This window comes from Antechinus flavipes, chromosome 1 (assembly GCF_016432865.1).
Source record: "Antechinus flavipes isolate AdamAnt ecotype Samford, QLD, Australia chromosome 1, AdamAnt_v2, whole genome shotgun sequence".
Taxonomy (NCBI): Eukaryota; Metazoa; Chordata; class Mammalia; order Dasyuromorphia; family Dasyuridae; genus Antechinus; species Antechinus flavipes.
The window spans coordinates 30,660,876-30,688,575 of NC_067398.1; the positions used below are offsets into that span (position 1 = coordinate 30,660,876).

At 36.7% G+C, this 27,700-nt stretch overlaps 1 protein-coding gene across 1 annotated transcript in view; it reads right to left on the reverse strand.

The window, feature by feature from the left end:
- Positions 1-2,140: 2,140 nt before the first annotated feature.
- MDFIC2 (MyoD family inhibitor domain containing 2) overlaps positions 2,141-27,700 on the reverse strand; it is a 148,618-nt gene continuing 123,058 nt past the window's right edge. Inside the window, exons 4-5 of the mRNA XM_051980734.1 lie at positions 17,805-18,026; positions 2,141-4,271 (exon numbers count right to left, since the gene is read on the reverse strand). Of these exons, the coding sequence (XP_051836694.1) occupies positions 4,012-4,271; positions 17,805-18,026 (482 nt within the window). The 3' untranslated portion in view covers positions 2,141-4,011. The remainder of the gene's footprint in view (positions 4,272-17,804; positions 18,027-27,700) is intronic.

Sequence of the window (27,700 nt, forward strand, 5' to 3'; positions counted from 1 at the left end):
TACATTATTAACATTGCTTTATTTTGTTCCAATTTATAGTGGAAGATTATTTATGAAACTCCCATTTCACCATTTTCCATCTATGCATTTGTACTTTAAAACGATTTCTAATATGCCCCACATGGAGTTTTCTATTTGCCCAGTTTCCTTGTCTGTGTTTTCTTAGTCCCTTGGAAAATACTTAAGAGAATTTCACTCAATTTGCTTTGATTGTCCAGAGATGCTAATTCGTTTTGCAGGTCTGTCATCTTCAGCAGTGGAGAAATTTCAAAACCGAGTTAAATGTAACTGCATTTTGCCAGTGTTTCCCATACTTTTTTGTCTCCTTGTAGAGATGTGCTAGTTTTTATAAAACCCGTGGAGCAGATCCATGTGAAAGGGACTGTGAGCTTATATATTGCTGTGGGAACAACGTAGTTCCCGATTCTCTAAAAGGGTTGCATGTTCTCAAATCACTTTTGGGATATGTGTGTGTGTGTGTGTGTGTGTGTATTTGTGCATGCGCATGTTTGTGTGTCCCTGGGAATCTCTTCTTTTATGACTGTCACATTCTTTATATTCAAAAGCAGGATATTCCGTTGCTGCAAAAAAACACCCCGCGTGCTGCTCCCAGATTCTGACATTTACATCTCATCAGTCATCACATCCACATCTTTTCCCTCCCTTTATGTGTTTTTAAGCTTTTAATTAAATCTTTCTACCTGTGTAGGGTTTACCACATATGTTTCTTACTACAGCAAAGTCATATGATGTGTGTGTGTGGAAATAATGCTGACTTTGGGTTCAAGATCCTAATTCCAAATTCTCCTATGGTCATTATTATTATACATGTAACTTTGGACAAGTCACTTCTGATTCTCAGCTTTCTTATCTATAAAGTGATTTGGATTCTTTGGATTCTCTGCATTCATGGATTTCTTTGCCTAGTCCCCTATACCCCCAAAGTCTGTTCCACTTCTCATTTTGTTTAGTGATTGTCCCATTATATTTTAAGCTCCTTATATAGGCAGGGACATTTTTATTTTTGTAGTTGCATCTCCAGCACTTAGCACAATGCCTGGCACATGGCAAGTGCTTAATAATTATTTATAGACTATTGATTATTGAAGTATTGAAATGTTTGCACCCTATGGATTCTGAAATTTGATCTATGATAATTATGATTAAAGTAAAAGAGTCATTTTGTTTGAAAAATGGATGCTCTGTTATTATGGTTTATAAAGAAGAGAATATTTTCACATCATGTAAAACTGGCATGTTCCCATGTATCACAGTTAATTCTAAAAAAAAATGTTCAGTGGGTGAACTTAGTAAGGAAAGTGAGGGACATCTTGCTGTTTGCACAGGATTTTTGCTGCAATTCAAAAAAGGAGAAAAAAATCAAAACATTTTCCAGTTTTTTAATCTCCCAGTATTCTATTTAAGTCATTGCCTTTGGTGATGGTGGTAGTGGTATTGGGAGGCAGAGAGAGCAAAAGATAGAGAATATGAAGTCCAGCCTACCACTTTCCAGACTCACTGCACACTAATCTTCAGAGTTTTCCCAGCCTCACTTTACCCAGCAGTCAAATGAAGGAGTTAGATTAGATGACTCATCTATGATTCTAAATCTATGATTCTATGATGAATTCTATTCTTCACGTTTTCTGCATACAAATTGGGATAGAGTCCAAAATGTTCCTAAGTGTAAACAGTGACCTCACGACTCCAAATATCATGGTAGGTCTGATTTGAATCTTGGGACTATCTGATTTGGGAACTGATAAAAGCCAGCCAACTCCCCCATCATCCAGGGAAGAAGGCTGAATTTAGAGTAAGAGGAACTGGGATCTGATCTGAGTTTTGCTTCTCATTAGCTATGTTACTTTGGACAAGTAATTTCACTTTTCTAGAACTGTTTTCTATAAGGAAATTGGATGTTTGTGGTCTTTTTCAATCTGAATCTAATATTCTGTGAACTCAAGTTGAAATGGGAAAGAACAGCTCAGCTCCAATATTCAGAAAGTTAATTCCAACTGGGTAAAGATGATTTGATGTAATCGATCTGTTCTTTAGCTTTTTAATGGGCTTTTTCAAAATCTTTTTTAAAAAATGGAAGACAAGACCAATAACTAATGGTTTCAAGATGTTTGTGTAAAAATGTTGGCAGTTAGAAAATATCATTTATTAATTAGTTATCTTATCTTTAAGTCAGTCAATAATATTATTAAGTATCTTCTATAAGCCAGATACTGTGCTAAGTGATGGGGATGAAAATATGGAAAAAAGAATTCCTGCTTTCAAAAAGCTTACATTCTAATAGGGGAATAAACATGTTCTCTAGGAAGAAAAGTTTGGTTTAAGCAAGCCACAGGGATTATGAATGGAGCCATGGATTGTTACTCCCTGTCTAGAAGCAAAAAAATATTTGGTTGCTATTATCAGAACAAGATCAAGAAATGGAAGGGAGGGGAATAACTAGAAGGGCAGGGCTGATGCCAAGGACTCATGCTAAATAGTTTCTGGTATACTAGTGGATGGCTAGAAGGTTTGGTATGGTCTGGGACTTACTGGTTATAGTGGGTGAAAGGGAATTTTCATTGACTAACCCACTAATCAGAACAGCTCAACATCAGGGCACAGAGCCAAAATTTCACTGGGAGGGAGAAAAAGGGCATGGAGAATGGGGGCGATGTATGGATGGACTATTTACAGATTGGAGTCTGGAGGATCATTCTTCCTGGTGAGAAGAGGTGCTGTAATGGCAGGGTAGGTGGAAAATCAGAAGAGCAAATTGATGAGCATTGTTTGCTTAAAGACAACAGAATGGAGTCTCCTGAAATTAAGGTATATTCTGGAATAACTATAATCAAGAAAGATTTTCAGAGAAGATTGTCTGTTTTCTTTTCCCTGCTTTGAGCTAAGAAATCATTTTCTATTTCATATTGTGTCCTTGGTTATTATACAAGTATGTTGTGGTGGTCAAAATTTTTATTAATGTTAATAATCACAAACTTTATCAGGAAGGGAAAAATCCATAGTATCTGAATGACATGCTGCATTAAGAGCTCCATGCTGAATGGATAGCCGCATTTTTATATCTTTTTCGTGCTCGTAGAAATTCAAACTAAGAAAACTGTAGTTTCTTTTGCATTCTCCTGTTTACCCTATGACAGAAATCAGGAAAAAAAGCAATTGATTAACCGAGGTCATTCTCCTCCTGAAACATGCACACAGTTCCCATTAATGCTCATTAGAACTAAGGAGAACCTTCCTGTAACAAATTAAAAATAGACATAACCTGTTATGGCATAATCATAGACACAGATTAATATGGTCTAGAATTACAGCACTCCGCTGAAGCACATCAGACTTCAAATCCACCAGAGATGTTTCAGAGACATCGGCTGTAATTACAGCAACATGGTTCCTAATCATTTAATTCCCTTTTCTACCTAAACTGAACATATAAGTGAGTTTTAAGGGATTGTATAAATAAATTTTTAATTATAAAATGATGTTCTATCATCCATTATTAATAGTAACCAACAAAGCATGATGTTTATGTATGAGTCTATTAAAAAGAAGAGCTAATATATGGATGTCAATCCTAAAAGAGTGCCCCAGTTCGCCCGGAATTTGGGGATAGGGCTGAATCCATGGTGCGAGCTGGTGAATGTAGTCACAGAAAGAGGGGATTAGCATGCCAGCTGGAAAGCAGGAATGCAGTGAAAACATTTTGTGTCGGTTGTTTTGGATTTGTGTTTCATCTACGATTAAAGATTTTGTTTCTGAGTGTCGTGCAGTTGTGAAATTGTGAACAAGGACCTTGCGTGCGGAATGCAATTCTTCCCAAATGGATGCAAGATAATGTGATATACAGAGTCCAAGATGTTTATAACAAATAGACCTCACATCCTGGTCATATGGGAAATTTCTAGGAAATCAGAGTTTTTTTCTTTTTCTCTTTCTTTCTTTCTTTCTTTCTTTCTTTCTTTCTTTCTTTCTGTGGGGATCTGGTGCTTTCTTATGTTAGCGGTAACAGATTTCTGAAATCTCCATGGCCAGCTCTAAGCACTCGCTTGTCTCGTGACAAGATTCAAACAGGCTGCAGTCAACATCACAATTGCAATTGCAGTCATTTCTGGCGTGATTCTCATCGGAGGCATGATGGTATCGGTGAGATGGGCAGCACGTATTTATGCACACAGTTTCACAAGTATCAGGCAGCATTAGAAGGCAATCCAAAAACTGGCAAAACAGACAGGTGAGAATAAGTGAGGCACATTCATCTGTCCAAAGGAAAAAAAAAAGGAAAAAGATTATAAGAAACATAGAAGGAAGAAAAGCATAATGACTGATGTCAAATAGAAATTGACAAGCAGGGTAACTGACAAATAGTACATCCAACTCTAAATAAATGACCCATGTTCCAGAGAGAAATGGATTTTTCTTTCAATTTTAAGAAAAATAACCCCAGAATCTAGTTGTATAACTATTTAGTTTGTTGTGTTCACTACTGACCCTTTTCTTACGTATTTTCTCTTCCTCCTATATATATACACATTCACACAAACATAGTCACTTTATCTGATTTTTTAAAAAAAATGTTATTTAGTGTCTTCCCAGACTGTTTTCTCAAGGATAAAATGAGAAGACTGACACTTTTAATACCTTTGGATGTTGTTCTTGGGGAAGCACTTGGTGCATTGTGAACACTTACTCCATAGGTGTAAGGTATTTTATTTTATTAGTCCCATTTCTCATGCCCCTCCATTAGTACAGATATTCACCACAGAGTTGCTTAGGTAAGATACATATTAACATATTTAAAGAAAAGTTCACTTTAAGAAAAGTGGTTTGAGAATTCATTATGTGGGCTTGTAAAAATCCAAAAAAGATCTCCAAGGGCATTTCTGGTAATTGGGAATTTCAGCCAAACAGCTGCAAGAGCTTCCCGCTGACAGTATTTTATTTTTCATTGAGGAATATGCTAGAAAATTTGGCAATTCCATTGCTAAAATAACTTTCTATTTTTCAGGTAGGAAAGAAATAAATTGAGAAAACCTTGCTACTTTCCTGTAACTGAGAAGTGAATGAATAGAAATCAAGGCAGGGTATCTAATTAACTGAAATGCATCATCTGAAGATCATCACTGGTTGAAAGAAGTGGTCCATCACGACACAGAGAAAACATCCCAATCTCCTCTCCCCACCCCTTCCAGATGGACTGATCATCTGTTTAAAGTTTAATTTTCATAAGGAGTTTTATTTAATAAAATGTTCATAAACAACAATTGTAGGTCTCATCCTATCGTGAGACAGAAAAGTGTGCCCCAGTGAGACGTAGGCTTCCCTCCAAAGTCCCTTGTACCCTCAACGCACTTGCCTCCAACAACTTTTTAAAGCTATTTTTTTCTTTGTGGTTCATAGGCTTATAAAATTTTTAAGAGGTAGAAAAATATGGAAACTCTCCCCATATAGAAGAAATATATATTTTTTTCTTAAAGCAAAGCCCCCCCTCCCACTTGTAAAGCATTCTGTAAAGCTGCACTGTGAGCTGTGAATATTGGTATGTATTTTTTTCCCTTTTAATGAGATGGCAGTGAGAATTCCCCTCTGACTCCTCCTGACGAGTATAATTGTCACATAAGGCTGCAGGTGCCGGGGCAATTACTCAATATTTATAGTATAGGCAGCCGTGCGCCCCTAACGCTGCCCGTCTCAGTGAACGGCACTTGCCTTTTGCCAGTTTTGATTGGTTTTGATTCACTCAGTGCCAGCTCCTGGCATATGGACTGTTCGCCAATCTCCCATAAATAACCAGAAAATCATCCACAAACATATAGAAGCATTCTAGCAGGCTGCATACATTCCAGCAGGTCTATGCATTTCAGAAGAGAGGAGTGTTGGCTGTTAGATATATGAGAAAAAAAAACAACCCAGAAACCCTCAATGCATCAGTGCCTAGGAGATTGCCGGGGCTGCAGCAGCACCTAGCAGGGAGAAGGTTGGCTCCTGAGAGAAGAGGAAGCTTCGTTCCAGAGGGCAAGCACAGCTTTGCCTTAATACCACTGAAAAGGGACCCACGCTACGTCTCTGACTGGAAGTGCACATGTGATCACAGATCCACATATAGATGGACAGTTGCATGTCTATGGGTAGTGAGGGGTTGGTGCAATTCCTCTCAGTGCTGCGAGTGAGGAAATAGTATCTTTTTTTTTTTTTTAATGGATTGAAAGAATAAGTAAAAGGTGATTGTTTCTTTCTGTGATCAATATATTAGCCCAAATGTTATCAATGATGATACCGATTCAAAATGCGAATGTCTCTTGGACTTTCCCTTTTAGGGGTATTAGAGTGGACCCTACTCTGGACATGTGGATTCAGGGAGACCTGCTGAGCCTGGAGTTGAGAAATCCTGAATTCAAATCCTTAGGCATATATTAGATATGTGATTCTAGGCAAGACTCTTAACTTTAGACAGTAGCTGGTGGCCCAAGGGACAGAATGCTGCATCTGGAGTTAAAAAGCCCTGAATTTAGGGGCAGGTAGATGGTGCAGTGGAGAGAGTGCGGGCCCTGAAGTCAGGAGGACCTGAGTTCAAATTCGACCTCAGGCACTTAATACTTCCTAGCTGTGACCCTGGGCAAATCACTTAACCTACCTGCCTCAGCAAAAAAAGAAAAGAAAAAAAAGAAGAAGCCCTGAATTTACATCTTACCTCAGACGCTTACTAGCTATGTGACCCTGGGCAACATAATAATAAATTGCTGAAAAGATCAGATGAGATAATAATTATAAAGCTTAACATCCTGTTAACTTTCTATCTTTGAGACTTTGGATAACTCACTTATTTCTCTCTTATATTCTCTGAATTTTGTCTTTTGTAACATGGGAATAATAAAAGAAGCCACTTCTCCCAATATTGTTGTAAGAAACATCTACACATTACTATATTGTCAGGTTATATATACAAATACAAATAAATTTATGCTTATTATAATAATATTTTATCATTCCTAGAATATATCTTAACAAGAATAGCTTTTAAAAGTCCATTTATAAGAATTTCAGGCATGTATGTATAAACATGTATGGGTATAAATACAAATATGCATATATATACCTGCATCTGAAAGTATTATATAAATACTATCCATTATTATAAATCATGTGCCTTAAAATACTATACAGATATTACCTATTACAAATTATATTAGCTATGCATATGTGCACACATGTACACACACACATATATGGCTGAAAGTTAAACAAATGCTACCTGTTATAGCTATATATGTATATGAATAAATATGCACATATTCACATATGTATATTTAAAAGTTTTATACAAATGTTACCTATTATTATAAATTATTGTGAATATCAATCTGCATATATGCCTGAAAGTGTTATGTGAATGCTATCTATTATTACAAATTATTATAAATGTCTGAAAGTGTCATACAAATGTTACCTATTATAAATTATTATAGCTACATATATTGCACATGTATATGCACACATACATGGCTAAAAGTGTCAGACACATGCTATCCATCATGAGTCATTACAGCTACATATATGTGTGCATATGCAATGTACGTATATGCATGTATACATATATGCCTGGAAAGTGTTATATAAATGTTCCCTATTATTATAAATTATAAATACCTATATATACACATACCTGAAAGTGTTATACAAATGTTACCTATGCTACATTATTAGTTACATGTATGTGTATACATTTACACATATGGCTGAAAATATTATACAAATTTGTTATATAAATGCTACATATTATAATTTATTATAAGTACATTGTATAAACACACATATATGTACATATATGCCTGAAAGTGTTACACAAATGTTGCCTATTATAAGCTATTATTAATACATATTTAAAAACTAAGAAAATAATTTCTCTAGATTTCATTTATTTATTTCACAGGGGAAGAAACTGGGTCAAAGAGGAATGAATTGTTTTGCCCAGGGCAACAAAGGTAGGAAATGACTGAACTGGCACTGGAAACAGGTTTCGGGGACTCTGTCTCTTTCAGTGTTGATGATGAGATTGCTTTTGCCAAACTGTCTGGAGTTGGCTGCCTTCTCAGGTCTTGACTTTCAGGACATATGGTAAACCTTATTTGAAATGTTATTTTTCTCTGTATCCCTTGGCAGAATTATCATTAGGTCCCCCAATTTGCTCTTGAGAATAAAACTTGTTTTCTCAGTTTCTCAGTTTTTTATTTTTATTTTTTTTTAATTTGGTCGTAAAAAGTGGCTACTTTTGCCCAGGGTAAACATGGCGACATTAATGAATTGAAAACAGATTTCTCCCCTAACTTGAAAATATGTTCCAGCCTTTGCTTTCTCAAAAGAAGCATTAAGGAATTCTACACAAGCAGAGGAAACCATTTTGCATGTGGCCTGTTTTTGTTTGCACAAAAGTAAAAGCAGCAGTTCAGAGGAAATTTTGCAGCTTGCTGGAAAGAGAAATGAAGCATTTCCTGAGACCAAGGATATTTTCTTTTCTCTTGCTGCACCTTTTCATGAGACTTTAATGTTTAATAAAGAACAAAGAATGCTGAGAGTCCCCTCCCACCACCCCTGCCTCTTTCCCAATTGGTCAAGGACTTGTTTCTATTTCTTACTGGGTTCATTCCAAAAAGATTATGAACCTTAGACCCAGTATGACTTTGAATAACTGAAATCTTGGGATTTTTTTCTAACACATTGTTTTTTCAACATCTTTAAAAAAAGAATTATAAATATTTGACTTCACTAAAACATATTGTAGAGGCAGGTTTTTAATTGGATTTATACTTAAAATGGACATTAGATATCATTCAATCCAAACTTTTCATTTTATAGATGAAGAAACTGAGTCTCAGAGATGTGGGTGATATGATCAAGTCAAGTCAGAAGTAAGGAGTGCCATAGGATAGCTTTCTACTCAAGTCTTTTACTTACATCCAACACTCTCTGCAAAAGCGTTTAACACAAAGCAAATGAGTCCAAACATAGTATTATATGCCCTTCTCCTTTTTTTAGGAGAAATGATATTGTTTTAATATGCATAAATTTATTTGTGTATGTATGTGCATGTATATATATCAGAAAGAAAAAGAGAAAGAGAGAGACACACAGAGAAAGATGGAAGAAGTCTCACACAAACACACACAAAGACAGAGACAGAGAGACACACATAGACATAGACAGAAGGCATCATACACACACAGAGACAGAGACAGACAGGGACAGAAACAGACAGGGACAGAGACAGAGACAGAGAGAGACAGAGACAGAAAGAGGCAGAGACAGAGAGACAAAGACAGAGGGAGAGAAAGAGAAACAGGGAACATCACACAGAGAGAGACAAAGAGAGAGACAGAAAGACAGAGGCAAAGACAAAGAGAGAGACAGACAAAGACAGAGACAGAGAGACAGAAAGACACACAGAGAGAAATAAAGGGACAGAGGGAAAGAAGAGAGAGAGAGAAAGAGACAGAGACAGAGGGAAAGAGGAGAGAGAGGGAGACACAGAGAGAGAGATATAGAGAGACAGAGGGACAGAAGGAAAAAGAGAGAGAGAGAGAGAGACAGAGACACACAGAGACAGAAAGAGATAGAGGGACAAAGGGAAAGAGGAGAGAGAGAAAGGGAGAGGGAGAGGGAAAGAGACAGAGACAGAGAGAGAGAGAGAGAGAGAGAGAGAGAGGAGAGAGAGAGAGAGAGAGATGGAGGGAGGGAGGGAAGGAGGAAGGGAAAGGAGAGAGAGAAAGAGTTAATTTTAGGACAAACAAGTAAAGATGGAAAATGGAAATTCATGGAGTCTTCTTTGTCCCAGACTCGGGATGATACTATATGCAGTTATGGTTGCATGAAAGAGTTACTGGAAGCAAAAAGGTAAAAAACCCAGAAGAAATCCTAATACAGATTTTAGCTGGGGAATTGAACCTGAAAAGAGCTGGGAGTTCCTAGGAAACTTCTACTTAACCATTTTGATGTTCTCACTGGTTTCTCCCACATTCCACCTCCTTCCATATCTTTCTCTTCACCTTTCTTTGGATTGAATTCCTGAACTCCACCATTTTTGGTCAGGGGTCAGTGGGGTCTTATAATACATTTTAAGGAGGTCAGGATTGGGCATTCCTAAAAGCTCACCATACATTGAAGGATCATTCAATTACCAGGAGCATCTCCCCTATTTGAAGGCTTAGCTGTGGTAGTCTTGAGGTGAGCCGGAATAATGAATTTAGACCTCCAATGTGCTGCCCACAGTCAGGTGTATCCTGCTTTTCCCCCTTTCTACTACTCAGTGTTGATACCACATCCAACGGGTAACAGGAAAGTCTTCTGGGGAGGCAACAAGCCATTGTTTCATTATCACCCATGATTAGCCATAACACCCCCTTGCAATGCTGTTGACATCATTGGAAATGGTATACAAGGTAAGAGAAATCATGCTTCCAGGAAAGCCCTGATGGGTGGAAGGAGCAATAAAACCCTGTTTTCTCCATCATGTGCCCTTATATGTCATTGTATTATTGTGTGGAAGTCCCCAGAACAACTGACGAATTTCACTGAACAGCTTTATGATATTTTTGTTCAGCCTGGGAACTTAAAGTTTCTAATCCAAAAGAATAAAATTCTTACCCCACCCCTTACCCAACGGTAAGTACTTCTCTTTAAAAAAAAATTCTTTAGCATATAATATGAATAAATAACGTGTGATTGAGTGTCTTTCTGTAACCAGTGTATCATCCCCAATGTTTTCAATTGTAATACATATTTAAATATGTCAAGAGCTATTTAAGTTCAGACAAGCACAACTAACTTTTAAGTCAGTTCTTTAGAATTAGAATGACTGGATTTGGGTGATCCTGAGTAAATTTGTGCTTTTATTTTTTTCTGAGTAAATGAACTGAAATAATTATAAAATTGAAACATTTTATAAGGTGACACGGCTGCATTTAATTGTATGAAATTTACAGGGTAGAAAATGTAATCATTTTATCCAGTAGGCCATGGTGTAATTAAGACTATTCTTTTTAGATACCTTATATTTATGATTTTCCCCTCCACCTAGATAGCATGTATCAAATTCAAAATTACACATCCATTAGGCATCTTCTCAGGCTTTAAACACACACACACAGACACACAGACACACACACAATGTTTTCTAATAACAAGTATATCCTTCCATTCATTAACCCCAGTGATGCCCTAGTAATCAGACAAGAGCTCGATAATCCAGGACCCAGAGAGCGACTTCTCCAGACTTTCTCCATTATCCTGCAGAGGGACCACACCAAGAGCACAACATTGTAACAACAAAGTGATGTTGTAACACATAGATTCTGATGTTCAGTGAAGAGACTGTTAAATCCCCATCAGAGCACACACCATGAACTGTGCTAATGGATGCAGCACATTTTACAAAATCTGCATGGGTGAGGCTTTTTCATCCTGTTTTAAGCGGGGGAATGTATATAAATAATAGATATTAGCAATTAAGCATCCATTCCGATGCACGCATTTATACATTTGAAAATAAATTAACCACAAACTGCATAAAACTGGATGTCAGCTTCCCCGTTTTCTTCCTGTTTCCCCTGCTATTTTTGAAAGACTTGACTGTATTTATCTCAGTAAGAACAATGACCCCTCCTCCCTATTTCTCAATGCTTACATTATTAAATTAATTGCAGCCGCCAAATCCTCCATTAATGAAGTGACTCTGAAACTCTCCAATTTCTTGATTACTATTTTTTAGGATTTAGGACATTGAGAGTGATTTGCTCTTCCTTCCCTGGTGCCTTATTCAGAGTATTTTATCCTCTTGTATAGTACAAAAAACTCTTTCCTTGATGTCTTGTCACAATGGGGTGAGTAAAGGATAGACTATTAGCTGACAGGTCAGTCATAAACTTGCATTTCCTGGGTCAGGCTGGCTTCAGTCCAGATCTTAACAAAAGCAACCTCATTCAATTAGCCTTATTAATTTCCTCGGCTATTTTTAACAATGTGAAGCCTGTTATTTATGTTGCACGAAGCTACTGTGTACCAGTTACCATTTTAATGGAGCAATTACTATGGCCCTTCATTGAAAATGCAAGGACCCCTGCACTCTCTCCCCGGGTAGGAGCCATTCTCATTATTCTGGGATCATCGATACAAGAGTTTAGAATAGTTCCTTGGGAGCATTATGGTTTATTGTGTTGATCTGTACATTGGGAGTTCTTTACTCAAGGATCGTTCGCTTGATCCACAGGACAAATTCCAAGTAACCGGGGGACAATCTAGTAAAATGCTTTATTATTGCAATCCTCACTGGGAAGTTTTGATTCTGGGACTTGTGTCCCAGTCATTTAATAATATCCTGTAATCACACAGTCAATCATTTCACTGTGTTAGAAGGGGAAAAGAATATTTCAGATACCACTACCTATATGTGACCTTTCCTAATTTCTCCACTTATTATCTCTTGATAATATCCTTTTGCATATCCTTTTTATTTAGCTTTTTTAATGAAATGCTCTATCTTTCCAATATTTCCAATTCCACTTCTAAAGTAAACTCTTTGAGGGCAGGGACTGGTTCATTTTAATCTTCATGTTTCCAGCACCTTGGACAATGCTATATATATATATATATATATATATATACTATTTAAAAAGTGTGTATTAAATTAAATAGCTGCAGGAAGAAAAAAAAAGTCCAGTAATGATTTAGAATGACCTGGGAGACATCTTTTTCTCTTCCATATTTTTGTGCTCTCTCCATCTTCTTTTTTTCCCCTTCCCTCCTTCTTTCCTTCTCTCATGCTTTCTCTTTCACTCTCTCCTTCTCTTTCTATCTTTTTTCCCCTCTGTTATCTCTGTCTCTTTCGCACACACATACACACAAATACATCTCATCATTAGCATTAGGATATAATCTAATCTTTATATAGAATTTTCTAACAATAACCAACATTTTTCATTCAAGTAAATTTGTGCTAGAAAAGTGAATGAAGAAAAAAGCAACACTGTCTTTTAGATTGAAAAGAATCCATAATTGTATAGTATTGATGATTTTCTACAGATTGGGCTTCTGGGTACACTGGAATGAATGCAGCTTCTAGGAATTTTCACTGATGTTCTTTTGCACTACAAGATTATGGAAAGACATTTTTGAAATTGGAAAGGATCTCAGAGATCTTGTAGTCCAAATGTTAAATTCAGCAAATGGAGAAACTGAAGCACAGGGAGATGAAGTGACCTCTGCCAGAGTACTGTCAATAATATAATGGAAAATCAGAAAGAACTTTTCTCCCCTACTTGGATATAACTGTGGATCCTGGGTTAGATCTGCCATTGTCTCCAAAGAAGTACTGTTTTACAAGGTGAATGATTTTTTTTTAATTTAGTATGTTATTGACCCCAACTGTGTGTAAAAACAATTTTTATATTCATTTTTAAAAGAGTTCCAAATTATTTCCCTATCTTCCCACCTCCCTCATTAAGAAGGCTGGTAATTTGATATAAATTATATATGTACAGTCATGCAAAATATATTTCCATATTAACCAAATATAGACCAAAATAAAAAATGAATGAAGAAATGCAGAATGAATGAAGAAAGAAAGAAAAAGTGTGCTTCAATCAAGATATCCAATTGTATATCAGTTTTATCTTTGGATTAGATAGCGTTTTTCATCACAAGTCCTTGAGATTGTCTTGGATCATTGTATTGCTGAAAATAGTTAAGTTATTTACAGTTAATCATCTTACAATATTCCTGTTTGGGGGTACAATATTCTTCTGATTTTTCTCATTTAATTTTTCATCAGTATCTATGCCATTCCAAGTTGTTTTTTTTTTTTTTTTGAGAACATCTAGCTCATCATTTCTTATATCACAACAGTATTTCATCACAATCATAGGCTATAAATTCAATCTTTATACAACTGATGGATGTCCCCTTAAATTCCAATTCTTTGTACCAGAAAAAAAGCTGTTACAAATATTTGGGTATGTAGAGCAATGTAAATTGCTCTACATAAATGGTTGAATCAGTTCACAGGTTCACCAACCGTGTGTTATTGGCTCAATTTTCCCATGTGTCTTTCAACATTTGTTATTCTCCTTTTCTGTTTTATTAGCCAATTTAATAGGTGAGAAAATGCCTCAGTATTGTTTTAAATTGCCTTTCTCTAGTCAATAGTAAGTTAGAGCATTTTAATATGACTCTAAATAGCTTTTATTACTTTATCTGAAAACTGCCCATAATTTTTATTATTTGTTAACTGGGGAATAGTTCTTATTTTCATTAATTTGATTCATGTTTTTCTATATCAGACCAAATCAGAGAAACTTGCTTCACATATTTTTCCACAATTAAAATTATTAACTGTATTTCCTTCCATCTTATTTCCCTCATTTATATTCTTTCTCCTTTCATCTCATCCCTTCTTAAGTGTTTTTGCTTCTGACTACTGCTTCCCCAATCTACCTTCCCTTCTTTAATTTAATCTCCCCCCATTCTCTTATCCCCTTCCCCTCCTACTTCACTATAGGGTAAGATAGATTTTTATACCCAATTTGATTCTGAATTATAATATAATTCATTTTCTCTATTTCCCTTTATACCAGTGCATTCCTCTTTATCTCTCCTTAATTTTATTTTTTAGATATCATCCTATCATATTCAGCTCACCTGTGTGCCCTCTCTATGAATATGCTTCTTCTAATTGCCTTAAAAGAGAAAGTTCTTATGAGTTACAAGTATCATCTTCCCATGTAAATAGGAATGTGAATAGTTTAACCTTATTAAATTTCTTATGATTTTCCTTTCCTGTTTCCCTTTTTATGCTTCTCTTGAATCTTGTATTTGGAAGCAAAATTTTTTTTATTCAGCTTTGGTCTTTTCATCAGGAATGTTTGAAACTCCTCTATTTCATTTCTCCTCCCTGAAGGATTATCTTAATCTCATTAGTAGATGATTTCAGCTGTAATTCTAGCTCCTTTGCCCTCCAGAATATTATAATCTAAGCCCTCAGATCCCTTAGTATAAAAGTTGCTAAATCTTGTGCTATTCTGATTGTAGCTTTGTAATACTTGAATTGTTTCTCTATGGCTACTTGAAATATTTTATCTTTGACTCAAAAGTCCTAGAATTCTGGAGATAATTAGTATATTCTTTCAATTTCTATTTTACTCTCTGATTGTAGATTAATAGGGCAATTTTCTCTGGTAATTTCTTGAAAGATGATGTCTAGACTTATTTTCTTCCATCATGGTTTCCAGGAAGTCCAACAATTTTTAAATTATCTCTCCTGAATCTATTTTCTTTCTTTTCGGTTTTATTTGATAATTTCTTGACATCTTATAGAGTCATTAGCTTCTACTTGCTCAGTTCTAATTTTTAAGGAATTATTTTCTTCAGTAAGATTTTGTACATCCTTTTGCATTTGGTCAATTCTGTTTTTAATGAACTTTTTCTTTCGTGAGTTTTTGTATCTTTTCCCACTTGGCCAATTCTGCTTTTCAAAGCACTATTCTCCTCATTAGATTTTTGAACCACTTTTACCATTGGTCTAGTCTTTTTTAAGGTGTTATTTCCTTCAGTATTGTATGTGTATCTCCTTTACCAATATGTTGACTTTTTCATAATTTCTTCCCTTCCTTCCTTCCTTCCTTCCTTCCTTCCTTCCTTCCTTCCTTCCTTCCTTCCTTCCTTCCTTCCTTCCTTCCTTCTTTCCTTCCTTCCTTCCTTCCTTCCTTCCTTCCTTCCTTCCTTCCTTCCTTTCTTCCTTCCTTCCTTCCTTGCAAATGGGATTAAGTCACTTGCCCAGAGTCACACAGCTAGGAAATGTTTGTTGAATGAGATTGGATTTGAACTCAGGTCCTCCTGACTCCAAGGCCAATAACTCTATCCATTGTGCCTTCTAGCTGCCCCTCCTTCCCCTCTTTTATAGGCATATTTTTCTTTGAGGCTTTGGATGTAGCAGTTTTGACTTTGTTGATTTTTCTGAGTATGTGTTTTGACTTTCCTTGTCATAATAATTTTCTATAGTCAGAATTTTTTTCTGTTGCTTGCTCATTTTCTTAGGCTACTTCTTTATTTTAAAAGTTTTTATTAAAATAGGGCTTTGCTTCTAAGGTAGAGGAAACACTCCCCAAACTTCAGAATATTTGTACAGTTGTTTTTAGAGGAACTTCTAGGGATTTGAAGGTTTTCAGTTCTTCAAAGGAGTTATGATCTAAGGAAAGGTATGTTTACTCCTCTCCTGGCCAGTGCTGGTGTGTAAGTGATCACAAATACTTTCCTTCCTGGAATTGTAAGTAGGGTACCTATTCCACTGCAAGCTCTAGTGGGCTAGGATTGCCCCAGGCTTGCCATCCAGGATTGTAGTCCAGATTCAAATATGTGCAAAGCAACAGTACCCTGCCTTGGTGCTAGCAAGGAGAACCCTATAATCCCCTTCTGATCAGTTGTTTGACTCTCTTATTGTCTTACTGAGAACCTGTTCCTCCTTTGCTTGTGCTCCACCCTCACCAGATATGACAGACCTTTCTTGACTAACTTCTAAGTTATCTTGGACTAACTTCTACCTCATCCTTTTATGGGTTCTGCTGCTTCAGCATTCATTTTAGGGCATTATTTAAAGGTCTTTGGAGGAGTTTGGGGGAGATTCAAATGACTCCCTTCCTTCTTTCTGCTATAAATAAATGCTAAGGTGAGAAGGACTGGATAAGTGAGTTCTCAGGACCTGAGAACTTCTTGTTGAGGACACTCACTTTATCAATGCAGATCTACACTTTAAGTGCCTTGCCCAGAATCATACAGCCAGAACAGATCCAAGGAAAGACTTGAATGTAGATCTGTTCAGTTGGAAGGTAGGTCCACTCTCCTGTATGCTACACTTTGGGGACATGACAATTCTTAATTTTCTGTCGTAAATATACAATTCAGGGTAGGTACTTCTGTTCCCTTTCAGGGAACTTTAAACACATCCTTAAATATGCACCAGAAAAATTCAGCCCCTGCTGAGAGCTGACCCCAAGGCCAGTGTGGATCTGACTTATTCATAGGTACTCCTTTCATCCTAGTCTCTTTAGGTGTGAAAACTGGAGTCTGCAAACCAAACATGGGCCCAAGGAGTCACAAGGAGAGTAAACAAAGAAATGATTTCCCCCTCCTAGGTGTGGAGTCTCTATCCATCTAAATGACTTTGGTGAGGATTCTGTCTCCAAATCTTTTTCAGGTTGCTTTGCAATTTGAATATCTCTATAATGATATGTCTAGGTGTTGGACAGCTCATGTTCCCCCCAATCAGCAAGTTCAGAGATCAATACTTCCTGCAGACATTCTGTCCTCCATAGGCAGCTGGGATCTGATTCTTTGCATTCCCCACAAGCTTTATTTGTCTCTTTTGGAGCCACTTATGCTTCTTCTTCCAATTTCTTTACACAATAGCAAAGGAAAAAGAATCTCAGAACCTTCAAGGGGAGTGGGGTGGGGGAGAGAAGCTTGCACTTCCTAGCCCAGCAAATAAGACTGATTATACCCTAGCCACTTAAAAAACCCATTTTTTCAGATAAATTCCCAGTTTTGAGAGCAAATGATCTGTCGAGTATCATGTTATTGCCAAGTGACCTTGACATGTGTCATTCACTGTTGTCTAAATTCTGAGCCCTCTCTTTTAATATTCATAAAGATTTCTCCAACAGTAAGCATATAATGCTCTTTTCAGGATTGGGGGGAGAGGAAGGGGAAGGAAAGGTTTTATTTAGAGATCTGTTGAATTTTAAGAAACATACCATCATTGTCTCTCTGATGAAATGATGTATCGTTTTGGAGGTATGAGAATTTGGTTTGGCACTCTTCAGGAGAAGATAATGATGTGCTGGATGCTGACAGTTTTTTCTCATTGGGGGCTTCCTTGGATGGTGCGTCGGCAATATTGAATTCGGATACTGAATTTATAACGATGCCCTTAACAGATTTCTCATCTGAGTGTTTTTCATTTGTGAGTTGAATATCTGAATAAAAAACACATATACACACAGAAAAAAAAAAACCTGAAATTGTTTATATAGGAACTCTAACCAGTATTCTTAAAGATATAAATATCATAGATTTCAAAAAATTAATAGGTTTTCAGGTTAAAAAAAAGAATATCCATTCTAGACTTTTGAGAGTAAAACTTTCATTCCTAATATTATTTTGTGTATATTACTTATTACATATTATAATTAAATATTTGCATATATTTAATTATCTGTGAAAAGAAAATCTCTTCCCAATAAAATATAACCTTATGGAGGGCAAGAACCTCTTTGTTTTTGTCCCTGTGTTCCTAGATTGGAGCACAATGTCAAGACCAATGTGGACACTTATGATTTAATTAAATGAATGAAATAATTCATAGGATAAGTTTTAGGAAAACTGGAAATGAGAAATTTCACAAATGAAATAGGATGTCTCAATTCAAAAATTTCATGATAGTAATGAATGATTATTTACCTATTCCTATTTTATTGTAAAGAACTGACCTTTGAAACCAAAGATTTAGATTCAGGTCCCATCATATATATATATATATATATATATATATATATATAATATATATATATATATATATATACCAGGAAGATTTGGATTCGTCTTGTTTCATATATATATATACATATATATATATATACATATATATATATATGTATATATATATATATACCCACACATATAGATATATACACCCACACATATATATGTATACACACACACACACACACACACACACACACACACACACATATATATGGGTTGTTTGACCCTGGGCTTCCCTTTTAACTTGTCAGTGCTCTAGGAAATACTTTAATATGATATAACTCGTAGAAAAGATGTAGACTTGAATTGATAGGGGAATCTTCTCATCAAGAAGTTTCCTAAAGCTGGTCCAGTTCCTATTCCTACCCTGTTTTGTTGCTCAATCGTGTGACCCTATTGGAGGTTTTCTTGATAGAGATGCTAAAGATGCCATTTCCTTCTTCAGCTCATTTTACATATAAAGGAACTGGGGCAAATGAAATAAAATAACCGGTCCAGGATCACACTTTAGAGCCAGTACTCTCCTTATGATACTACCTGGCTGCCCATTTTTATTAGGGGTAAGGAGGAAGAATTGATCAATGTGTACAGAACACAGAAATATTGTTTCAAAAAAGTCTCATTGTGGCTTTAATAGAATTTAATTATAGTCTAATTAATCTTCCTAGTAGAATGTAAGCTCACTGAGGGCAAGGACTATTTCATTATCATCTTTGAATTTCTAGCACCTACCATGATGATGGAATGTTCAGTGTTGGTTGAATTGGACTTTTTGAAATTATAACTCTATTTCAAGTAGAATGGCTTTCCTTTAATGTACTTTATGCATTTAAAATTTTTATTCTGAAAAGTGCTCCATAGGTTTCACCAGAGTTTCAAAGAACTCTAGGATTTTTGGTGTTTATTGGTAAAACATATCAATTCTTTTCTAACCCTCATATTCTGATGCTCACAGGCTATATTTTGGGCAGGGCCATCAAGTATCAAGGGCTGGTTAGTTTCTTAAAAATTAAAATGCAAGTTGAAAGAGTTTGGAATGACTTCAAATCATTTCTTCTCTGTGGACCTCAATTTCCTTATATATGCCAAGTGAGAAAGTCTTATTAAATGGTTTCAAATACCCTTTTAGCTTTTATATTCTCTGACACTTAGAGAAAGATTATCAGCATGCCCTACCATAAACTACAAGTAGAATTAAAAATTTTTTGAAAGTGAAAACAATTCTCTTTTTGTCATTGTGTTCCTAGTTTCTAGATCAGAGATTCTTAACCTCAGTTTATATCCCATATTCTTGGACAGCCTGGCCAAATCTATGAATCCCTTTTCAAAATAACATTTTCAAATGCATAAGAAAAAATATAATTACCAAGGAAACAACTTACATTAAAGCATATTTATCAAAGTACAAAAAAGTTCATCGACTCCCAGGTTAAGTAGACTATTGTATCCAACATGGTACCTACTTACTTGCATGAGCAACAGTATGTCTTGGACTACACAGGATGGGGAATTGAATTAGATAGAACAATCCATGACCCCAGAATAAAAAGTAGATTTTAAAAATCAAATCACCATCTTAGTCCTTCTGTGAGTTGCATCTAAATTCAGTGCAGATGGAAAAGTCGGCTTGATACCCATTTATTCATTACAGCCATTTAGCTTTGGCCAGCAAAAGAGGGAATGGCAACAGCTTGCTGGCTTTTGCATCAGTGATTTTCAATGAGTGATTATAAGTGAGGTGCTGGTGGATACACCAGAGGATTGCTAGAATTAATGGCATGGGGCACATGCTTGTCTCAGGAGATTCTGGTAAATTTTTTCATCATTGTTGTTTTAGATGTCACAAAGGGACTACATTCTCAACTGTCTGGTTGTATCCTCTCCATTTCCCTACTGGCTTCATTTCTTCCCTATGGTTCGATCTTTAAAAAAGGGTTGGCAGAAACACAGGTTGTGTGTATTAGGAAAACAAAAAATCTGTATGTCGGGGGGCTCAGAGAAACATCTCCAGCAGAACAGAGCAATGAGAATGATATTTGGTAAACAGTAGGGTTGGCCAATTGGATGGGGAGCGTTCTAATCTCTCTCAACCTTATGGAGCAAGCATTCAACAGAGTAGCACCCATGTCCCTGCTTATAAATTTAATAATTCAGATATAAAAACACACAGCAGATAAATAAGTCATACAACTTCTTGCCTGATTAATCTTAAAGAATAATTTTCCTAATTTAAAAATTGCAAGCTCTTTGAAAGTAGAACCTGAATAATAATAATGGAGTTGTGCATAATGCAGGGCAGCTTAGTGAATAAAAAGCTGGGTCTGGAGTTAGGAAGAACTGAGTTCAAATCCAGTTTAGTGACTTACTGGCTGTGTAACTCTGGACAAGTCACTTAATATTTGTCTTAATACACTGGAGAAAGAAATGGAGAACCACTTCAGTAGCTTTGTCCCCAAATCCCCATGGACAGTACTAGGGTGGTATCACTAAGAGTCCAATTAAACTGAATAACAACTACAACATAATGCTTTGAAACTCACAAAGTGTTCTACATATATCAGCTCCCAATTCAGAGTAGGTACTAAAAGCGTTATTCACTCTATTTTACAAATAAGGAAACTGAGGGTCAATGGCTTGCTTATAGTCACATAGGTGATTAGTATCAATGGTGGACTTTGAACCCAGGGCTTGATTTGAGATTAAGCCTTGTATTCATTATCGCACTTCATTGGGAAACAATTAAATTGAATAATGGTTCACCACTAACAGATCTAATCATGTAATTCATTTACTCAAAAATTTTCAGTGCTTCCTTTTTGTTTCTAAGATAAAATAGAAGACCCTTAGCATAACATTGAAAAACCTCAGTGGAAGAGGTATAGATTTTTAAGTCAGAAAATCTGTATTCAAACCCACGTTCTGTGACTTCTCTACCCATCTGAGTTTGTAACCCTTAATTTACACATCTGTAAAATGGGGAAATTAGACTTGATCACCTTTCCAACACTAAACTTGTAAGCCCATGACTTTCCATCATCTTGCTCCCACCATTCCTTCCAGTCCTTTCATATTATTCCCTGCCACACCACTCTGTTCCAACCTAACTTCAAACTGACCTGTTCTCTCTTTTTTGTACACAATATTCCATCTGGCTTCCATATACGTTGTTCTTCCATATCTAGAACTAGTCCACAGTCCCTTCTCTCCCCTCTGTGCTCCCTTTTTCTTTCAACTTCCTTTTATGTGTTGTTTTCTCTCTGTAACATAAGCTCCATGGGGATAGATACTCTCTCCCTGTTTGTTTTTGTATTCTTAGTGCCTATTAAAGTGCCTGGTACCAAGCAACTGCTAGCTGATTGAGTGGCAGGGATGGGAGATTATAGAATCATGGGATCTTGGAGGCTACTTGGTCCGATCCCCTCTCCTTAGGTACTTCTCCTCCCCCATGGACAAGTATCATGTACAAGGGGACACACTCAGTTAGCGTCAGAGAAGGAAGTCAAAGTAAGATGCTCTTAACTAGAAGCCCCCAGTGCTCTCTCCATTGTACCACATCTTAAGTGATGGAGCAGCCCTGTGGGATTGTGAACAGCCTAGCTGCACAAGTCTGAAATCCCGAGACTGGCTGGTGAAAGCCTTCCACGGCTGGGCTACTTACTTCCTCAGGCTGGGATCCAGCGTGTTACACAGCTGCTTCCCACTGTATATAAAAGAAAGAGAGCCCAGAGAAGGTTGATAGATAGTAAAACCTTGATGAATAGAGAGATTGCAGGAGCTATTTACTTACAGAATTAATTAACAATCAGTTGAAATTATCACATGTAGTCAGGCTGCATGTAATTTAAATTGCTTTTGCACAAAGTAATTCAGAAACAAAAAAAGTTGGATAGGGGTTACTAAAGTGTAAGAACATGCTGAGAATACTGTATAAAACAACACATAGAATGCTTCTCTTTTTAACTTTGAGACCTTTATAAAGTATATCATTTTGAATGGAGATGATATACTGCATTCAAGCAACCACTTGGAGCAAACTGGTCCCATACTGACATGGTTTTATGGAACATCCAAGCTGCCATTTGTAAAGCTATTTTAAAATTTTTATATCCCTGTTTATATTGTTATTTTTTTCCAATTCCCCAAAGAGAGCTATCTCTTCCTCTTCGGCAGAGCATCTGACATACGCATTTCAGAGCCCAGCCTGTTCAACCCAGAGTTCTGACATCTGAAATGAGTCACAGTCTTGGGGTGTATGTAAGTGACATTTCCCATCTTCGAGTGATGGGAAGCTAGCAATAAATTTCCCAGATTTCTTCTTTCGCCTAGTTCTTTGACATTGTACTCAAAGTATTATACAGTAGCGGCAGCTAAAAGAAGAAACACATAAAAAGAGGTATCAAATCTTGTGTGCAGGCAAGTATCTTGGAATTAAATAAGAAACTTGCGAAACTATATTTGGAATGTTATACATAGTTCTTGACATTGACTTGGAGAAAATATATTTTTTTCCAAAACAGTAAAAATAAGTCAAAATTAGAAGAGCTCGGAGGGTTTAAAATTAGAACAACTAGATTTCTTAGAAGAAGACAAAAGACTCAACAGGATGAAACCTCTCTTCTACAGAGTGTCCATGAAACAGGAAATTCATGATGAGATTAAAGGTCAAGGCAGGAATTGATGAACATAAACTTAAGTAACAGAAAAGACAGACAGTTAATTAATTTTTTATTACCTTTGAGCAAATGTTATGAATTTAATTCAATTAACATTTATTGACTGCCCTTGTGCAAAAAAAAAAAGAATCAATATGACAGGCATTTGTAATTGATGTATCCTAAAGTTATTAAGGAAGGTAAGTTTTGAAAATGGCTTTCATTTTTCTTTTTTTCACATATTCCTTTTTATTTTTTGCATTCATGGAATCTATATTCCAATACTTCAAGCATCTATGCTGGATCCTCAACAAATAGTAGCCCCTTGGGGATTCAATAAATGGTCTGAAAGCAGTTCTTAATCTGTGTGTGTGTGTGTGTGTGTGTGTGTGTGTGTGTGTGTGTGTGAGAGAGAGAGAGAGAGAGAGAGAGAGAGAGAGAGAGAGAGAGAGACAGAGAAAGAGGGATAGAGAGACAGAGACAGAGATGAGACATAGACAAGACAGAGACAGAGACAGAGAGACAGAAACAGAGAGAGACAGAGAGATAGAGAGACAGAGAAACAGAGATGGAGGGACAGAAAGACACACACACACACACACACACAGAGAGAGAGAGAGAGAGAGAGAGAGAGAGAGAGAGAGAGAGACAGAGAGAGAGAGAGAGAGAGAGAGAACCCTCTCACATCACAGAAAGTCTCAGAATAATGTTTTTCAATGCATACCTAAAATTTAAAACATAGGGTTAGAAAGAAAATTAAATGTATGAAATACAGGTATTAAAATAATATCTCCTCTAAGTTCATGGATCTCATGAAATTGATCCATGGACTCCTTGGAGATCAGTGGGCCCCAGTTTGAGAACTCTGTCTTATACAGTTTTTAGAATGCAAATTTACCCCTTGCAGTCAACTTAATAAAAAGCTAGTGTGACTTGGTTGTCTGACAACAGATACACAGTTCATCACTGGACCAAGCCTGAAGCCTGCTTAGGTTATTGGAATATCCCAGAATTCATGATTTACCAGCATTACTTTTGAGACCCCAGAATCCCCCCCCAATATAATAAGGCAATTGATGAAGGATAAAGGCCATTTCTGAAAAGAGATTTCCTTATTTGTCTCCCATCACAAAAGCCCTAAAAACATTATCAATAAACCAAGCAGCATGGGAAAGTTGAAATATGGCTGGCTCTTCAGAAAGTGCTGGATCCTGGTTCTGATGCTGCTAAATCTTGGGCAAGTCTTCCCAGTTTCCACCTTTGCAAAATTAGGGAGATAAACTAGGAGATCTCTAAGGGTCCTTTTAACCTTAATTCTCTATAGTTGTTATATTATCTCAGTTATTCCTTAGCTTTTTGTTTATTATTTTTCTCTTCTTTTATAGCCCTCCCCCTTTCTTCCTTCTTTCTCTAGCTTCTTAAATATGGCTGTTACTCAAATTCTATCCTCAACCCTTTGGCTCATCTCCCATATTTGCTCCCTATTGAGATCCTTTTATTGGATCACAAATCTTGAGTAAGAAGTGAAGTAAGAGGCCATTTAGTCCAATCTCCTCATTTTACCATTGAGGAAACTGAGACTCGGATCATGGACCTCACTCAATTCACTGAAGTGGTTTGCCCAAGGGGACACAGTGTCAAAGTCAAGATTTAAACTCATTTTCTGATTCCAGAACTAAGATTCTCCTATCTAAGTTACCAGGCCAAATCTCTTTCCTGTACTTCACTTGCACATTTTAATCTAGTTGCTAAACATTCCCCCTGGGTTTCCTGCATTATCTCTAATTCTCATTATCTAAAACTGAGCTTCTTTTCTTCCCCCTTCTCTCATATGACTCCCTCTTGGGACTTATCCACCTAGGTTAATGGTACTATAATTCATTCTCCTAATGCCCCAAGCTCAAAAATATTTTTTGACCCCTATTGTAACAGTTCATTTAGTCCTACTGCACTTCATTTTTACATATGATAAAACTGAGGACCAGAGAGGTAGAGTGACATCCCAGGGCATATAAGTAATAAGGCCCCAAACTAAATTTCCAATCCGGGTTTTCATACTCCATTGGCAACACTCCTTATGTTTTACCGTCTTACCTCCCTTTTCAACTCAGAAATAGATTTCCCCTATTTTTCTCTGTGCTGAAAACTGCTTTATTAAAACAAATCTCCTATGTTATATGCCAGGATCTCAAGGTCTTGGATGTAGATAATGGCAATACTATGGTTAGGACCCATCACAGAACTATTACAGCTGAATTTGGCCATATCCTCTTTCATTGCTGGCATATGCATTGCCTTCTAGGAACTTTTATCATCAGTGGCTTCCAAAGTACCTGAGAGACACCGCCAATAGAGGACCATTTTATTTCCCCTCTACCTTGATAGGAGAGTTATGTTATCTGTTCCCTCCAAGGAACAAAGAATTCTCACACAATCATGGACAAACTGAGCTCTTTGTGAAGGCCACTGGAAACTCATTCCCTTGGTATCTTAAGGTAATGTACTCTACTGCATAGAATTCTCAGTTTCACAAGCCACACCAATCCTTTGTCTTCTGCGTCATATTCTGAATGCTGGATGTAGTCCCCATCCCTTCAGGTACGTATAATGGCTCACATGCTGTGTCCATGTTGCACTCCATCTGCCCTGTATCCATCCTCCTAGGCTGTTCACACTGTAGCTTGATGAGTTTTCCCTCTCTGTTTTTCTCTGTCTCCCAATTTGGATTACAGACAGATTCCTATTTAAAAACTTGGTTTATTTCAGAGTTGTTTTTTTTTTCCCCCATAACAACACCGTTCTTTTATCCTATTTGAAACTCTATAGAGCCAACAAGAGGCTGACAAGGTAATGCTGACTTAATATCCAAGTTTAAAATTAACTTAGAAAACGGAAGATTTCTGACACAAACAATTATAAGAAGAACACAAATCCCCATCAGGTTTCCCTTAGCTAAAATGGTAAATGATATTCGTCCCCAGGATTTAAACCATGAGAAATTCAAAATTGTCATCATCCATTTATAGACAAGACAAGGTAGCCAAATGACTCTTCAAAGTTCCAGCTCCCCAACCAAATGACTGTGTTATTATAATATGGAATATAATATGCTACATCAAAGCAGAGAAGACCTCAGAAATCATCAAGATCAGACCTTTAATCCTTATCCTTCTTGATCTCTTTAGACCAGTGGTTCTCAAATCTTTGTTCTCAGTATCTTCAAGATTTAAAAAAAAAAAACTATTGAGGATCTGTTCAAAGAGTTTTTGTTCACATGGGTTATATTTATAGTTATTTACTATATTAGAAATAAAAAATAATTTTGAATTTGTAGACCCTCTGAAAGGGTTTTAGAGACCCCAACAATTCTTTGGACTATACTTTGAGGACCTCTGCTTTAGACCTTTGGAAACTATCCATCACCTTCTTTCTGGGTTTGGGGGGGGTGCTACTCTCTCCTGGTTTTTCTTCCTACCTGAATTTCTCTCAGTCTCCTTTACTGAATTTTCATCCATGTCACATACCTGCTAACCTTACTATCAACAGAGCTCTGTCCTGGGCCCTTTCCACTTCTCCCTCTATGCTATTTCACTTGGTGATCTTATCAGCTCTTATAGATTCAATTATCATTTCTATGCTGGTGATTCTAAAATCTAATTATCCTGCCCTAACCTCTCTGCTGACCTCTAGTCTTGAATTCCTCAGTGCCTTTCAGACATCTCAAACTTGATGACTAGTAGACATCTATAACTCACAAAAAATGTCCAAAATTGAACTCATTTTCTCTACCCCTAAACCAGCCCACTTTCCAAATTTCCCATCACTATTGAGGGTATCACCATCCTTCCAGTCACCCAGGCTCACAATTTGGAAGTCCTCCTTGACTCCACACTCTTTGCAGATGCAATCTATTGCCAAAGTCATTCACTTCTTCCTTCAAAATGTTTATTGATAATTCCTATTTCTCTTCTCTGACACTGCCAGAATCTTGATCCTTACAAACCTCATACCTGGACTATTGGTCTATCAGCTGTAGATCTTCCTCATTCCAATTAATCTTTATTCAACTGTGAAAGTGATCTTCCTTAGGAGTGGGTCTGATCATATCCCCCTATCTAGTCAATAAAGTCTAGTGGCTCCTTATACCTCCAGGTTCAAATATAAAATCTTCTGGCATTCAAAGCTCTTTATAATCTCTCTCACCTCACCTTTCCAGTCTTATTTTTTCCTTACACCACTCATTCCAACTTACTCTTTGATGCAATGATACTGGTCTCCTTGCCATTCCACAAACAACATCTTTCTCATTTCCACTCATTTGGACTTGCCGCCCCCCATATCTGGACCTATCTTCCTTCTCATCTCTTCCTCCCAGTTTCCCTGGCTTTCCTCAAGTCCCAGCTAAACTTCTACCATCTAAAGGAAGCTTTTCCCAGTATCTCTTAATCTTAGCA